Raw genomic sequence first — 17,262 nt, forward strand, 5'->3', positions numbered from 1 at the left:
AGACGCAGGATCATTCTCCTTCATTCTGAATCAAGTCCCAGAACTGCAGATAGACCTCTTTGCGACGAAAGACAACAAGAAGTTGCCCCTGTACGTGTCCCCGTACGAGGACCCCTTAGCGGAAGCAGTGGACGCGATGTCCCTCGACTGGAACAGATAGTCCAGGATTTATCTGTTCCCTCCTCACAACCTTCTGTTGAGGGTCCTCAACAAACTGAGATCCTTCAAGGGGGTAGCGGTAATAGTGGCCCACAAGTGGCCGAACAGCGTGTGGTTCCCCCTGGCATTGGAACTACGGTTGAAGTTTGTACCGCTACCAGATCCAGTTCTGACCCAGCGAGTCCAGAAGTCGACTGTCTGCGCTTCATTACAGAAAACCCGGACCCTGCAGCTCATGATTTGCTCTCCCTAGCGGTGAGAAAGCGTTTCGGGATTTCGAAAGCCAGCATAGACTTCCTAGAGGAATATAAGTGCAAATCTACTAGAAGGCAATATGAGTCATCTTGGAGAAAATGGGTGGCCTTTGTCAAGGCGAAGAATCCGCAGGAGATCTCGACAGACTTCTGCTTATTTTTCTTCATCCACCTCCATGGTCAAGGGTTGGCAGCTAACACGATTTCTGCTTTGACAAGACCCATCCTATATGCCTTCCAGGTTGACCTCGGTAACGAGATCTTTAATAAAGTTCCGAAAGCCTGCGCTAGGCTCAGACCTTCAGCACCTCCAAAGCCAATTTCATGGTCTTTAGACAAAGTTCTTCATTTCGCTTCTCTGTTAAGCAAGGAGTGTGCGTTAAAGGATTTGACACAAAAAGTTATTTTCCTATTTGCACTCGCGTCCGGGGCCAGGGTTAGTGAGATTGTAGCCCTCTCGAGAGAGGCAGGTCGTGTTCAGTTCCTGGATGGGGGAGAACTGAACCTGTTTCCGGATCCTACGTTTCTCGCCAAGAATGAGTTACCCACCAACAGGTGGGGTCCCTGGAGAATCTGCCCTCTGAAAGAAGATGCATCTCTATGTCCAGTAGAATGCCTAAAGGTCTATCTTCGTAGAACTTCAGACTTCAAGGGTGGTCAACTATTCAGGGGAGAAACATCAGGCTCAAATTTATCTCTGAATCAACTCAGAGCGAAAATCACATATTTTATTCGCAGAGCGGATCCTGACAGTACACCCGCGGGTCACGATCCGAGGAAAGTTGCCTCATCCTTAAATTTCTTTAATTGTATGGATTTTGAACATCTCCGTTCATACACTGGCTGGAAGTCTTCCAGAGTGTTCTTTCGCCACTATGCGAAGCAAGTAGAGGAACTAAAGAGATCTGTGGTAGCAGTGGGTCGCGTCGTTAACCCTACTGTTTAACTCTGCGAGGAACAGTGGTTTTAATTGGGACGATTAATTCCAGGGTGAGTGTGTAGTTACATACTGTACTACAAACTAAGTGAGGGCACTGAGTTGCCCACATAGACTGTTCCATTTCCAAAGGTGAACCTAGCATAAGTGCAGACATGTGTGCCGAGCGTTTCTAACGCTAATGTGATTGATTTGTAATACAGACTTTTATGACTTTGATACCTCGGTATCTTAAAAGTGGCAATAATGTTTTTTCTTTCAGATAAACAAGTTCTGTTTACTATCATACTTATGCTTAAAGTTTTGGGTTATCCTCTTCTATATATATATATATATATATATATATATATATATATATATATATATATATATATATATATATATATATATATAATTGTTGTTAACCTGTCTATTTATTGTCTGTCAATAAACTTGTTCTTGAGAACCTTGCGTCTCCTTCACCTGTGTCAATTTATTGGTATAATTGAGCATTCATTCTATGTACCTTATCTGGGATAATTCTAATAGAATTGTTCCTTTATGCAAGCTATGTTGCATTGGTTTATGCTTTCCCTTAACGGGAGGACTCCGTCCCATAAGGGGACGGTGGCGGTTTTACAAGTTTCTTCCTATGCGGATATAAACCTTTGTCCAATACAAGTATTGTGCGGAGAACTGGTCGATATTTCATATTGACACAGTGGTTCTTTACAAACTATGCTTTACTTAATATAGGGTGAGACCACTATATTAGCTTGCCTGGTATTCATACATAGGTATATGTACTCTTCGAGACTTTTCCAGAGTCTAGTAGGACTCTTCCCTGTAGGGGGCAGGAAGCTCTAACATGGTTTATGGTTAGTTGAAAAGATGTATAACGGTAACATCTTAGGTCTCTAGGTCTAGTCGACCGGGAAAAATTACCTCCGGGGAGTACGGCACGTTCTGAGAATCCACAGATACAGTAATGCTCTGGTATACTTCCATCAGGACGACATGGCTTGAGCCCAAAAAACGGATTCTGAGCGAAGCGAAAAATCTATTTTTGGGTGAGATGGCCATGTCGTCCTGATGGACCCACCATTCCCTTTCTATGAAAGGGCTGTAGGACCCCTCCCTACATACAGTATCTGTAGCACCTCGTGTATTGCTACAAGGAATACAGATGGCGCCAGGATTGGCGCCAGGCACGCTTACGAAACTGGAGAAGAGGGAGCCTTGGGAGCGGCTCCCCCTTTTTCTTTCCCGTTTTCGTTTTCTTGCCAATTGACCCCTCGATGTGTTATCTCTGTTTGGGGTGCAGATTGCCATGTGGCGTGTCAAGAATACGTCCTCTGATATGTCGTGATATCCCTTTCATTAGGGATATTCGCTCCAGGAGTTAGAATTCTGGGTACCTTAAGGTAAATTCTCTGGGAATATCGCCGTAGTTGTAATATACCCTAGGAAGCTACCCTATAGGAACTTCCATCAGGACGACATGGCCATCTCACCCAAAAATAGATTTTTCGCTTCGCTCAAAATGCGTTACTGTATATATATATATATATATATATATATATATATATATATATATATATATATATATATATATATATATACACACACACACACACACACACACACACACACACACACACACACTCAATTTAAGCTGTTATTGCCACATGCATTCTTCAGGCACTGAATAAAATTTTCCGCAACATTAGTCTCTTTTTACACTCACAAAGAAGATTATCAGCTGGAAGTCCAATCTCCTATCCACACTGTGCCATTCACTCATGTATTTCATCCACTCTTTACAAAAATAAATATATTCTATAAAAATTACAACACAGAATTTACATAAAAGCAAAAAGAAAATCACTTAAAATATTAAGTCTGAACAAAACTTACATTAAGACAAAAATGTTATGCTCTGAAAATTATATAATCAATTGACTTTAAATATTAAATCTGCATAAAACCTTAGACTAAGACATGAGAAATAATACTTATGAAAATTATACAATCCCTTGTTTCATATGAAATGAAATTTTACACCAACATTTAAGTTTGATTCTTAATGAAAATAGATAACCAGATCACGATAAAAATACATTTCACATTTCTACAGGGCCAGTTACAAAACCTCTTATAGAAATTTTATAAATACTCACTAGGTTTACAAAAACCCGTCACACCAAAACTTTGAGATTTCACTGAACAGTTTTATAACAATACACTGGGCTAGTACGAGAGGGGTGTGAGAAAGAGAGGGAGATGGCTATGAATTAAGGCTGGAATCCTCTATCTGTTCTATGCAACCCTGGGGTCACATACATAAGACTTAGCTACTTTCAGAAGATTCTAGGACCGAGATCTGGAAGCTTGGGGGTTGGTCTAAGGGCATAAAGTTGCCAAAAATTACTCTTTCGAACTCGTAGCAACGCAACCGCGCGACGGCTCCCTCACAGCTAGCTTCGCCCACCCTTTTCCTCAAAAAAAAAGAAAGATAAGATCTAACACTTGGGTTTTCGAGTACATTCCAAAGCACATGGCAAAATAAGAATTACGTATTTTCTCACAAACATGACGCAATACCTCATAAAAATATAAAAAACATTTACATAAGCCCTTGTTCATATTTCACACAAATCACATAACACTAAAACAGATTACGTAAGACTTTGTAACCAAATACGTGAAATCAAAAGTTAATTCTTAAAAATAACGTAAATTTACATATACTGACTTGAATGAAAAAACAATGAAATTAATGACGAAAGGCGTACGTAATTTACATTACAGGCTTATACCCAGATGAGATGGACTCATTTCAAGAGTTGGCTCTTCACTTCTTCCATGCACATATGAAATCAAAAATAAAATACATGAATAAACTTCTGTATTTACTCTACACTAGACCAGCTTCGAAAGACTACCCATCTCTTGCAAATTACCTGTTACCTTTCTGGATTTTTCAATTCCATAACTCCCCTCTTCTCATCTTATAAGATTCATTAGCCCATATTTATGGTTTCCATATTGTTCACTTTCATGTTTCGTATAATACCGTAACATTGAGATCTACTTAGATTTTAAAGGATTTTTCTGCGTGAGGGATGTTTGCTTGGGGTGGTTGTGCCTAAGGTAAGACCATCTGACATGTATTACTTTATGAATTTAGCCTATATTTCTTAAACAAGTTAAACTTCTCAAGGAAATTCAACTAGGTAATCTTATCTCCATCCATTCCAACTTAGTTCTGATGTTGGTCAAGTAAGCAATACTTTTACGACATTCAGAATAGTTTTCAAAATAGTTTGGCAGAATTATTATCAGCCTTAATGACTATGTTTATAGTGGTCTTCGTAAGGTATATAACCTCTGCACGCTGTTCAATATAATATTCCCTAACTTTTCCTTTTATGCTTTCTTTACAGGAATGCAGGGGAAGATGCCCATTTTCAGAAGACATTTTCCAGGACACAGATGGACAACGAGAACAAATAGAAGAAATCCCATTTGCTTCAATGGAAATTACCCCTAAAAATAATTCACAGATTAAAGGACAAGATATTGAGGTGCGCGTGGAACCGGAACCCTCAACCAGCTATGCAATTTCTCCGTATAACATTCAAGTTGGAGAAAGTTCTCTCTCAAGAAAACAGCCTTGGTCTGTAAATGCAACTGCCTCTGATGGATTTGGAGGTACCAGCTGCTATCAGCCAAATACTGAATTAACCTTCAGCAATGAAAAGGCACTAAAGACTTCTGGTAATACGCATTCTCGCCACCATAACTGTTCATGTGCTTTCCCTAAATATTTTATGTTGAAAACATCCAGAGGAAAGTATATTTTGAAAGGTAGGCCAATGGAGAGTAATCTAAGTTTGCATGACCATAATATAGAATGCCTTTCTCATTCAGTTTGGGACTCGAATACTCTGGACTGTAACAGTACTCAGTCTGAAGTTGCATTGAACAGTTTGATGCCTTTAGGCAATTACTCACAAAAAGAAACCGATTTTTCAGAATACTTCCAGCTTGAAAGTAAGTCAAGTAAGGTTAATTTGGAAAAGGCACAACCAAAGACCAAATCGTTCAAAAGCATTAATTCCAACATAATGGAGTCTACTCAATCAGGCATGGCTGTAGACTTTACACCTGATCATGAGAATTATAAATTAAAGTCATGTCCGTATGCTTCAAGTTGTCCTCTTTTAACACTTCATTATACAATGTCTTATCCAGGCAGATCAGATGTCGCACAAGCTACATCTATTTCCCTAAACCAGCCTACCAACAACTTTTTGGAAGGGGAAGAACCAGCTTTCGAACACTTTACTCCTAAAGCACAATCTTTATCCAGTGGAGAGCTCCCTTATAACTTACGTCATCCAAGATCCTGTCTAATTTATGCCGGTGCCTTTGCTTCTACACCTGAAGTTTCTTATAATGAACCAAGTAAATGTGGAAGTAAACAAACCCTGGAATCCGCCAATACCACGTCACTGAAGATCGAGAATGATAAAGAAAAAAGGTCTGAGTGGACAAAGCCTAGTAAATACCACACAGTAGAATTGTCTAAAGTTTATCCAAAGTCTTATTATTTACGAACTAGAGAATGTAGACTGCAATTAGAAGCTCAAATACAAGAGCTTGAGAAAAAGAATAACAGCTTACGTGAGATTTTCTACAGATTACGGTACTTAAGGAACGGATGGTATCAAATACTTCAAAGGTTCCCCCATTTACATTATAATCAGAAATAAAATGTAGTTGTTTAACGGTTAATTTGTTGCAGTAAAAATTTTCAACACGATATTACTCAAATCTATTTATTTGTTTTGTTTTTAATTCTTGAAATTATAGCATTTTATTGTAAATTCAACATAAAGAATGTTTAAAGTTTCTTTGAATTTTAGAAAAGTGAAAATTAAAGTGTAAATTACACCGACTTATTTAAACTAGATGAGTTTCATTTTTACAAGTAAATTCTAATATCTTTGGTAATGAAAAGGTTATACTATCAAATCAATTTTAGCTAAGATTAACTTTGATATATATATAAATGTTAACAAATTTTCATCAAGGAAGAACCTGTTTAGGCCAATGAACTACATTCATTGTCATGGCAATGATAAAAAAATCCATTGTGTTCTTGCAAAGCTTGCACTAATTATTACAAATCCTTTATCTAGAGAAAGAGAATGAAAGGAATTCAATTTAAAGAGAAATGGTAGTTATCCTCATAATTACTTTTAGGTCTCACTCTTGTGATAGATGCAGACGGGATCTGATTATCTCCTTACTTACAGAAAGCTACTTTGCAGGAATGCTCACCGCCTATATGTAATACTTTTGGTATATAATCAATCTTGGATAACTATCATGAGTTCATACCCGTGATAAGGTTGTACAGAATCAAAGTTATTTGTTTTCAATATAACGACCCAAACTTGAACAACTACACTTACATTTAGTTGAACCTTTTTATGACCATAAAACTGTTAAAGTTTCATAGCTTAGAGTTTTTGTATTCTCAAGTTTGGTCTTCATACAACTTGTGCATAGGGTTGGTCTTTATATAACTTTGATAATGTGAGGAAAATTGTGGGAGAAATCGAGTATTTCATGAAAATTAACCGCGAGATGGCGGAAATAGAATTTCAAGTAAATAATGAAAAACGCTTATAAGGAGAATAAATGGCTCCATGTTACTATACTGCTGCAATTTTTTATTGGTATCTAAATTAGCTATTATTATTTTGCCTGTCGCTTTATGATCAGAATTGATGTTCGTAATCAAACAAACCATGCTTAAAAACTTATAGAAATAACCCAAATTAAGTTAAGTAATTTCCGTATAAGTTATTGAGAGAAAATATTATTCATGTATAAGGCATTATGAGAAAATGTCATTACTGTATCAGTAATTTTTTTTTGAGAAAATTTCATTTTCGTGTAAGTGCAAAATTACACAAGTTATAAAAATTATTTTACTGGTTGAAGTTCTCTAGAAAGCTCTATTGGTTTTTATAATATGAGGAGTGCTAATAAAAATAGTAACGGCTCAATATATTACAACTAAAAATGTGTTGAACTAAGAATTACGGATGAAAAACAGGTATGCGTGAATTAGTGATTTACCATCATTGTCGAAAAAATATAGAACTAAATCCTGCAGTGTGAAAGCAGGTGAGGTGGGCCACTTGCGTTAATTTTATCAGAACGCTCCAAAAAGACCATACCCCAATTAGCTATTCATGCTAAGGTCTATTGACCTTGATTCATATATCCGAGAAACGTAAAAATACAGAAATACTACTTTTAAGGCAAAGGAATTGGGTATACTTTAAAGTTTAAACTAATGAACTGGTATTGTAAAACCCATAAGGACGGGGTCCATAAAGAAGGTTGAAAGGATGGTCATCCAATTATAACAGGTGTAGATTAGCGATAAGTATATAACGTTAGTCCTAAAGAAGAAAAATTTGATTTATCTATAAGTAAATAGTGTTAATCTTAAAGCTGAAAAATTAGATTTATCTATAAGTAGTGTTAATCTTAGAGAATAAAAATTAGTGTCATATATAAGTTATCTATAAGCAGTGTTAATCCTAAAAATAAAAAAATAATGTAATTACAAAAAAAGTGTTAATCCTAAAGAAGAAATATTAGCGTTATAAGTAAATAGTATTAGTCCTAAAGAAGGAAAATTAGTGTTATTTCTCAATAAGAAGTTATGAAATTGTTTCAAACGATGACATTGTAAAGTATGTCAGTACTGACTAACCTGTTTATTCTTTGAGAATTATGAGCAGAAATAAATTAACGTAGATACAATTTTCTGTTTTAATTTCCTTGAAGACCCATTGTTAAAATATATTTGGTATTCAAAGCATATCATTTATATACCCTCATCAACAACATTCCATTTTATATTAAGAGAAAGGGGATGAATTGGTGATGGTTTTGTTTGGCTTCAAATTGGAACATTAGCAGTCTGTGATAGTTTGCTTACTTTTATAAGTAAACTGCCAAAGATTATAAACGCCTGGGCAAAGTCTGCGATATTAATATATATATATATATATATATATATATATATATATATATATATATATATATATATATATATATATATATAAAACTTATCAATATTATTACTTGTTAGTTATATATGATACTATGAGCCTAAGGGTTCCAACAGAGAGAAAATAGCCCAGTGAGGAAAGGAAACTGATAGAAGTATGCCTGAGTGTATCCTCAAGCAAGAGAACTCTAACCCAAGAGAGTGAAAGACTATGGTACGGAGGCTATGGCAATACTCAAGACCGGAGAAGCCTTATGGTTTGATTTTATAGTGCCCTCCTCCGAGAAGAGCTGTTTACCATAGCTAAAGATTCTCTTCTACTCTGACCAAGTCGAAAGTAGCCACTGAACAATTAAAGTACAGTAGTTAACTCCTTGAGTGAAGAATGGTTAGGTTATTTCACTATTGCCAGGTGAATGAAGACAGAGGAGAACGTGTAAAGAATAGGTCAGACTATTCGGTGTACCTGTAGGCAAAGAATAAATGAGCCGTAAGTAGAGAGGGATCCAATATACTGGAGTACTTTATGGCTAGTCAAAGGACCCCATAAGTTCAATAACTCTCTCTCATTACTATCTCAACGAATGGATGGTTGGGAGATTATAAGTGTCATTTAGGTGGTTGATTGGATCATAACATTTACATGTAGAGTGGGACCCTAGAGCTTTTATTCATTTGGAATACGGGAAAATGTTAAAAATTACTAATTTCAAGATTTACTCTCATATAATTCATTTTCTGTATTCCTGGTGGAGCTATGAACCCCCAATACCTCATAGTGGGGGGGGGGGTAAAAATCCCCTTTATTCATGTGAACTCTGGCAAGGTTAAAAGTAGCTTAGAATGGTGTACAGGAGTCTCCTGACTACTGAATGGAGAATGACAGTCACTTTTGGGTGGGGCATTGGCCACAACAGCAAGCCCCATCCCAAGGAAAACATCACATTTATTCCTGTGTAATGCAGCATGGCTGGAAATGGTCTCAATTTGTCCTTTGAGTCTTCTACACATTAAATGGACAAGGGCAGCCATTTATGGTAGGGTTTTGACCCTGACAGCAACACTAAATCAAACCCAGGGCAAAAATGACATTTATGTGACCAGCGGCAAGGCTAGAAATGGTCTTGATTAGTCTGGCCGAGGTAAGAATTTTAGATTTATTTATAAGAAAACAGGCAAGGCTAGAAAGTGGCTAAACCTGTCCCTAGGAGTCTCCTACATACTAAATTCATTAGGTGAAAATCTTCATAATATAAAAACATCTACTTTACAGATATGAACAGATAATTTAAATCAATGAGAAATTTTACTAAAAAAAATTAGCATCGCTTCTCTGAATATCTTTTCATAGCAGTGTTAACATATTCTAATATTGATAAAAATTAACAAAACTGAACAAATGGTCAAACTCAGATACAAAAAGCAGAATTCGTTACTAACTGGGTAGATGTGAGTGATATTTATTACATTAACCCCACACAAAATTAGCTAGTAATATTATCAGAAACTCATGTGTATCACATGATCTTAATTTTCTGTTTGTCTCAACACTTCAGGAAGATGTAGGCTATTAAACCTAATAGTTTTGCAGCTGATAATAAACCTGTATATTTTCTCCTTGTTTATAAAAAATTTTGAAATGAAAAATAATGTTAATGATTCAAACGCAATCCTCTTATGGTGCAGAGGCATTATGAATTGAGATTATTAGCTGCTATCCCTTTGAATTTAATCTCATTTGAAAATAATTTAGGTATAGTAGGTAGGAAAATATCACATTAATTGTCCTCATCCTCGGTATTATCACTGGCCTCACTCCATATACCGTCTGAATCTTCATCCTCCTCAGCCATCATTGTACTCCATCCTCTCCATTTCCAGCTTCAGTTATAGGGTTGGGACAAGATTTCCAGTGAACCATACAGGCTGGAAGCCATCCCCAGTTTTCATCCAGCCATAGTTGATTGGACTCTCCCCACTGGTAGGATTAACGTTATTAGCTTTTTCCAAATTTTATCCACAAAATTTGTTCTTTTGATAGGATGAGTAAGCATTTCATAGCATGGAGGAAGGGAGGCACAGGTAGCCTTCTTCATCCTCGCCAACGGATCTGTGTGGATACCCCCATGCAAACTCGTGAAGGCCCCATAGCTGATTTCATTGACGTCTGGCACAATGCTTTTACATAAATTTCTACAGTAACTGCTTCTAATACCTGAAACAGTTTCACCTTTCTCATTCTGTTGAAAGCAGAAAGTAGATATAAAATCCCATCCAGTAAGGGAATGATAGTCTATGAGAGCCTCAGTTAGGCCAGAGTGCTTTTCTTAAAGTCAAGCAGCAATAAGGAAAACATTGATGTAATTGCAATGGTTACCTGAGCCATAGTCAATTATCAATGACATGCAATCTGACCGTTCAATGATGCCAATAAGGATAGCCAACATATCAGTACCAGATGACCTTTCCATAATGGCCATCCTGTGAATTCTCCTCACATGGAAAGCAATGTGTGTTAGCTTCCTTATGCTGGGCCTGTAGGTGACTTGGCTCATTAATTTGAATCTCGCTACCAACCTCTGTCTCAGCAAACATGAAGTTTAAAATTCACTACCATGTGACACAAAACTTCCCTTACCATAACTGGTCCATATTGTAATTTCCTCCATTTTTACCTAATAGAGTGCAAACTCTTAGTTAAATGTGATGTTCTTTAGATCTATCGAACTGTCACTGTGCTTGATCTTGTCCTCTGATAAAAAATGTGGGTTGATAACTTCCACTACGATATTTCCTTTCCGGATTTTTAATAGATGGGGATACATACTGATCTAGCATTAGATGTATTTCTTCCCCTCTTCAGAAACCCTCTTCAGAAACATACTTTGACAAGCATATCCCTGACCCTAGTTCCATAAGATGATTTGCTGTGGCACTGACTGGAGGCAGAGTGATGTCAGTCAAAATTCTGTCCTGGTTTCTGGAAAGAAGTTTAGTGAGAGTTGCATGGTCTGTCTAGTATGGAGTTTCATCAATATGAGCAAGAAAGAGGGGCACATTTGTAATTGGGAAAGATAAAATTGACTGAAGGTCACATTTGATATTTATTTTAATTTTCACTGCTAGAATTCTTGCAAACACCTCTGACTCTTTAGCTTTATCTTCATCTTTGAAAGAATGTTGAGGTTTGGTGTTTTCTGAAGAAGAGTTAAATACCTTTGTTCGTGTTACAGTTTTCAGGAATCTTGAACTGTCCGCTTAACACTCAGTCTCAAATTTCAATCAAAGTTCTACTCCATGCTTCAATGTACTTAAAGGTACACTTTTGTTTATTCATTTGCTTATTTATCTGATGTAACATTGACTAGCTCACGTGGTGAATGAGTATCAATATCACTGTTGGCATACCTCACTCTACATGGTTATAACTGACTGGTTAGTTGTTCCCCCTGAATGAAGGCCTCGATGTTGCTTTAATTATGATGCATACTCAGAGTTTCCTATTGATTGATTGATTTGAAGTTCTCTGGCATCCTGACATCGAAGGTCATTGACGCCGATGTCGCTCATTATAAATAAAGATTAAAAGAATATTCAATTGAAACCAGAGAAGTAATTATGTTATAAAAGTTAAATAGCATTAAGACCTGCATCTGATACAAATTTAAAAATGTCACTAGAAGTAAAAATGTTATAAAAGTTAAACATCATTAAGAAGACCTGCTTCTAATATAGATTTAAAAATGCCACTGGCATTGTACGACACATCATGTCCAAGGATCTTGACAAGGATGAACCTGCCATTTTCAAAAGGAGCCTCAAACAGATATCTATCTCTTTCAGTGCTATAAGTGGGGCATTCAGTCAACAAATGCCTCACTGTCAAAGGTATCAAACTGTCATTGCAATATGGTTGGTGTTGGCCAGCAAGCAGAAACTTGTGTGTCATCGGAGTGACCAATGCGGAGACGACAAAGCGTAGTCTCCCATTTCTGGGGCATCCCAATATACCTCCAAGGGGAAATACCAATCACAATTTCTCTCATCTTGTTTTTGCTTAAAGTATCCCAAAGCTGTTGCCAATTGTTATAAATAGAATTCTTATTTGCTGGTAAAAAATCATTACAAAGAATGGGACACCTTCTTGGTAGCAACTCGGCTGCAGCACTCGTTGCCAGTGAATCTGCCTCTTCAATTCCAGACACACCTACGTGTGCTGGAACCCAGTAAAATCGAATTGTTATACCTTTTCCGCCAATAATTAAAAGCCACTCTAAAATCTTCAAAATTAAAGGGTTACTATAATTAAAACCTTCTAAAGCTTGAAGGACACTTCTTGAATCACTATAAATGGTAAAATTCAGAAGTAAATATGGAAGATATTGGAGGAAGTGCCCCTCTAGAGTTAAAGGAACTACTATATACTCCAAATCCAACGCCAGCTTCAGATTTGGAGCCATCATTATATATAAAAGTTGATTCCCTATGTTCTTCAGCATGTTCCATAAAAAGAGACCTAGCCTCTAATTTAGTCGTTTTTTTACCACCAATAAAATATTTACAAAAAGATATCTCTGGTAATTTCCACGGAGGGGTTAATGGTATCTTAAATAGAAGTACCTTACCTATAATTTTATCAAGACTGTTTAATAATTGTTTTACTCGAATGACATAAGGTTGAGGAGATTTTGGGTGCAACTCAAAGTATGTTGAATTCCTTACAAGGCTTGCAGTCTGAAAGCTTAAGGAGTTGGGGAGTCTTTGTAATCTGAACCAATAACGAATAATGGAAGACATGTGGTAATGGTCAAGAGGTAACTCTCCAGCATCAACAAGGAGACTTCGGAGAGATGAGGTTCTAAATGCTCCTCTGGACAATCTTATACCAGCATGATGTATTGAATCTAATATCTTTAATCGGTTTGGGGTGGCTGAGGAGTATATTTCACACCCATAACTAATTTTGGAAAAAATTAGGGCCTTGTATAATTTTGAAATAGTTTTACGGTCTGCCACCATGATGTATGGGACAATACTTTTAATAGATTAAGAGCCCCAAGACATTTAGCTTTTAATGCCTTTACGTGTGGAACCCATATCATCCTACAATCGAAAATCAATCCTAAAAATTTGGCTTCTCCTACACACGGGATCTGTTGACCTTTAATGTATATATCCAGGTCTGGATGTACTCCCCGGATACGACACAAATGTACAATAGTAGTTTTGCTTGTCGAGAACTTAAATCCATTCATATCGGCCCACTGGATAATTTTGTCAAATGAGTTGTAGTTTTCTCTCAACCATTGCCATTCTAGCTCCAGCAAATGATATGGAGAGATAATCCACAAATAGTGTTGAGAGAACGTCTAGCGGAATGACTGAGAATATCCTATTAATTGCTAGTGCAAACAGGGTTACACTCAGCACACTACTCTGAGGAACTCCTTCTTCCTGACATTTACTCTCCGATATAGTTTCCCCCACTCTAACTTGAAAAACTCTACATGAAAGAAATGATTGGATAAATAGTGGCAGCTCTCCTCTCAATCCCAATTCATGAAGGGTTTTAAGTATACCAAATCTCCATGTAGTATCATATGTCTTTTCAAGGTAAAAAAAAAGACTGTCACATGGTGCTGTTTGGAAGCAAAGACTTATCAAATAGAGGACTTAAGTTGTATCGACACATCAGTTGTGGAGTGCATTTTCCTGAATCCACATTGAATGGGTGATAAAATACCCTTCTTTTCCAGGTACCACATCAGCCTTGCATTGACCACCTTCTCCATGATTTTACATAAACAAGATGTCAATGCAATAGGTCGGTAGTTTGCTGTTAAAAACATGTCCTCACCGGGTTTTAAAAAGGCTAAAATAATGGCTAGTTCCCAAACACTTAGGTAACTATGGTCATGCCATATTCTATTAATAATGCTTAGAATAAATAACTTTGTATTAAAATGTACATGAATCATTGCATATGGAATTCCATCAGGTCCAGGGGCTGTATCGTTACAAGTAGCAAGTGCGGAATCGAGTTCTCTTTTAGTAAAAGGAGAATTATACAATTCTTCCCTTCCTCTTGCAAAATTTATTCAATGGTCCTATATTGGTGACCAGGAGCTGCTACACACTTGCATGATACATTTGAAAAATTATCAGCCAGGTCATTGCTAACATCACTTGCTTCAGTCACATACTGACCGTTCACTTTCAACACTGGTGATGGGTTTGGGGTAAATTTTCCTGCAATCTTTTTTACTTTCCTCCACACAGAAGATGGTGGTGTTCTACTGTTAATGGAGGAAACAAAAGACACCCAAGACTGGCGTCTAGCTTCTTTCATGGCACAACAGAACGGTGCTCTACACTTTTTGTATGTTATCAAATTTTCATCAGTACGATGTCTACGCAATCTAATCAAGAGATTTTCTGGTGGCTCTGTGCAAGAGTGTTAATTCTGAAGACCATCACGGGACTGGTCATCATTTGAAAAATCCTATGGTTTTGGGAATCGAATTGATTCTTGCTGTAAGGAGAGTTCCATTCAGTAGGTCTATGGCATCATCAATACTTTCAAACTGTTCTGCACTCCCCTCGATTTCACATAGCTCACGAAATTTGACCAAGTCTGCAAGGTCAAGATTCCATCGTGGCAATCTTTGTAAAGGCGGACCCTTGTTGGTGTTTATAATGATTGGTACATGATCACTAGTATGCCAATCATCTAATGTCCTCCAATCAAAATCAAGAAGGCCATTAGAGCTTGCAATTGAAAGGTCAATGCATGACAAAGTACCTGTCTGGACATGGAAGTGCGTGGGGTCTCCTGTATTAATGAGTCCTACATCCTCATTCTCCACAATAGATGAGATAATATTGCCATTTGTGTTTGCCAAAACATCACCCCATAAAGGATGTCTACCATTCATATCTCCCAGTGAGAGAAAAGGTTGCGGGAGTTGTTGAATGACCTCTACTAAAGTATCAAATAAAATGTTATCATTTGGAGATAAGTACAGAGAGCATATTGTACATTTTCTCACTATATCAATTTGTACAGCCACTGCCTGTAGGGGTGTACGAATAGATAAGGGTATTTGGGAACATCTCGACAAACGTAGATGAGACTTCCACCATGGCTCCCTGCTTGTTGATTATATGGTGTTCTATAGCTAACATACTCTCAAGGACTAATAGTGTTAGCATCAAACTTACTTTCCTGTAAACATAAAATTATGGGGGAAAGTTCATGAATTAGGGGCTTACTTTCTTCATATTTGGCCATTAAACCCTGACAATTCCATTGCAAAATGGAGGAAAAAACTATGGTTTATTTCTTGGAAGAACTTTATTTAACACTATTTCCCGGTGGTTTTATTAGAGAGGGTCTTGATAAATTGGGTTTTGTGTTTATTATTTTCATTTTGTCCTTTTGATCTAATTGTTGAGGGGGATGGTAGACCTCAAATTGAATTTCTGATTCAGTTAAAATGTCTTCTTGTTGATCAGAAACACCACAGACTAAAAATCATATTTATTTGAAGTCATAACTCTAATATTTCTTATGGAAGGGGGTGAGAGAGATGGAGGTCTCTCTCTTTTACAATTAAAAGGGTGTGAGCTACCAGGTTTTTGTACCTTCCCCACTACAGGTGCACCTGATAACTTGATTTCAAGAGGAATCCCCATCAAATCAGGCAAGGATATGGCCTGGGAGAAGTTAGTACTATCCTTTGTTATGGGGGACAAAGGTTTGATAGCGGTGGGCAATGTCTTTTTTTGATACTCAACGGTAAATCTTAAGGGGAGATATTCTTGTCCTATTGTGCAGCACTTTATCAGTAGATAGTGAATTTCTTTTCGAGAACTACCTACATTAGTAGGTAGGTTAGATGATTTATGAGGAAATTTTTCTCCTGTTTTTAATGTCTTTGCATTGGTAGTAGATTTATTTAATAATCTCTTGGCATGCCCCACGCTTACATGTTCAATAATTGATTTTATTGAGGGCAGCCTCTTCTAACTTATAAAACTGGAAGCTCCTATCATTACATTTATGATTAGAGTTGCAGTTCAAGCATGTTGCCTCAAGTGTACATTCTCCATGGTAAAGATTGGAACAAGTATTACAAAATTTTATTATTTTTGCAAACTTTGGAAGGATGCCCAAATTTAAAGCAATTAAAACATTGCAGTGGCTTCTGCTTAAAAGGTCGAACTCTAATCCTTTAATTTTCTATGTGTATGTGGAAAGGTACATCAGCATCCTGGAAAGTAAGGATAATCATTGATGTTCTAGGTACTTTATGAACTTTCCACACTGATAGTGGACACATGGCCAATATCTCCTCTCCCATAAATTCATATAGATCCCTATTGAAAACCACTCCCCTTCCATAGCTAAAGTTTAGATGGGGTTTGATGTCCAATTTGATATCATCATTTTCTGTCTTTCAGTTTGACAATATAACAAACTGTGTGTATGACTTGGCATTTATCAAGTAGCTTTTCTTGCCAAATCGAGATACATCTCCAGGTGCAATCGTTCCTAACTTCCTCTGAAGAAATTTGCAGATATTAAAATAATTTTCTGTACTTCCTGTAAATTGAGCTTTCTTTGGGATGTCATAACTATTTCGTCATAACTAATTCTATGTCTTTATCAATCCAGCCTGCTGGTCTGTAGACAACCAGATCTTTAGATACCCCATCACACAGAGCACCCTTAATACTTATATTACCTGCTTTAATATTAATAATGTTATGGCTTGCATTGAATGCTTCCTCATGACAATTAAAAGATAACCAAGAATCCCATTTATCAT

The 17,262-nt window shown here is 36.9% G+C and overlaps 1 protein-coding gene across 1 annotated transcript in view; it reads left to right on the forward strand.

Annotated features, from left to right (window-relative positions):
• The window catches only part of LOC137637809 (uncharacterized), a 34,701-nt gene extending 26,560 nt beyond the window's left edge, over positions 1 to 8,141 (forward strand). Inside the window, exon 2 of the mRNA XM_068369916.1 lies at positions 4,776 to 8,141. Coding sequence (XP_068226017.1) covers positions 4,776 to 6,107 — 1,332 coding nt within the window. The 3' untranslated portion in view covers positions 6,108 to 8,141. The remainder of the gene's footprint in view (positions 1 to 4,775) is intronic.
• The last annotated feature ends 9,121 nt before the right edge of the window (positions 8,142 to 17,262 follow it).

Source organism: Palaemon carinicauda, chromosome 3 (genome assembly GCF_036898095.1).
Source record: "Palaemon carinicauda isolate YSFRI2023 chromosome 3, ASM3689809v2, whole genome shotgun sequence".
In the NCBI taxonomy this organism is placed as follows: Eukaryota; Metazoa; Arthropoda; class Malacostraca; order Decapoda; family Palaemonidae; genus Palaemon; species Palaemon carinicauda.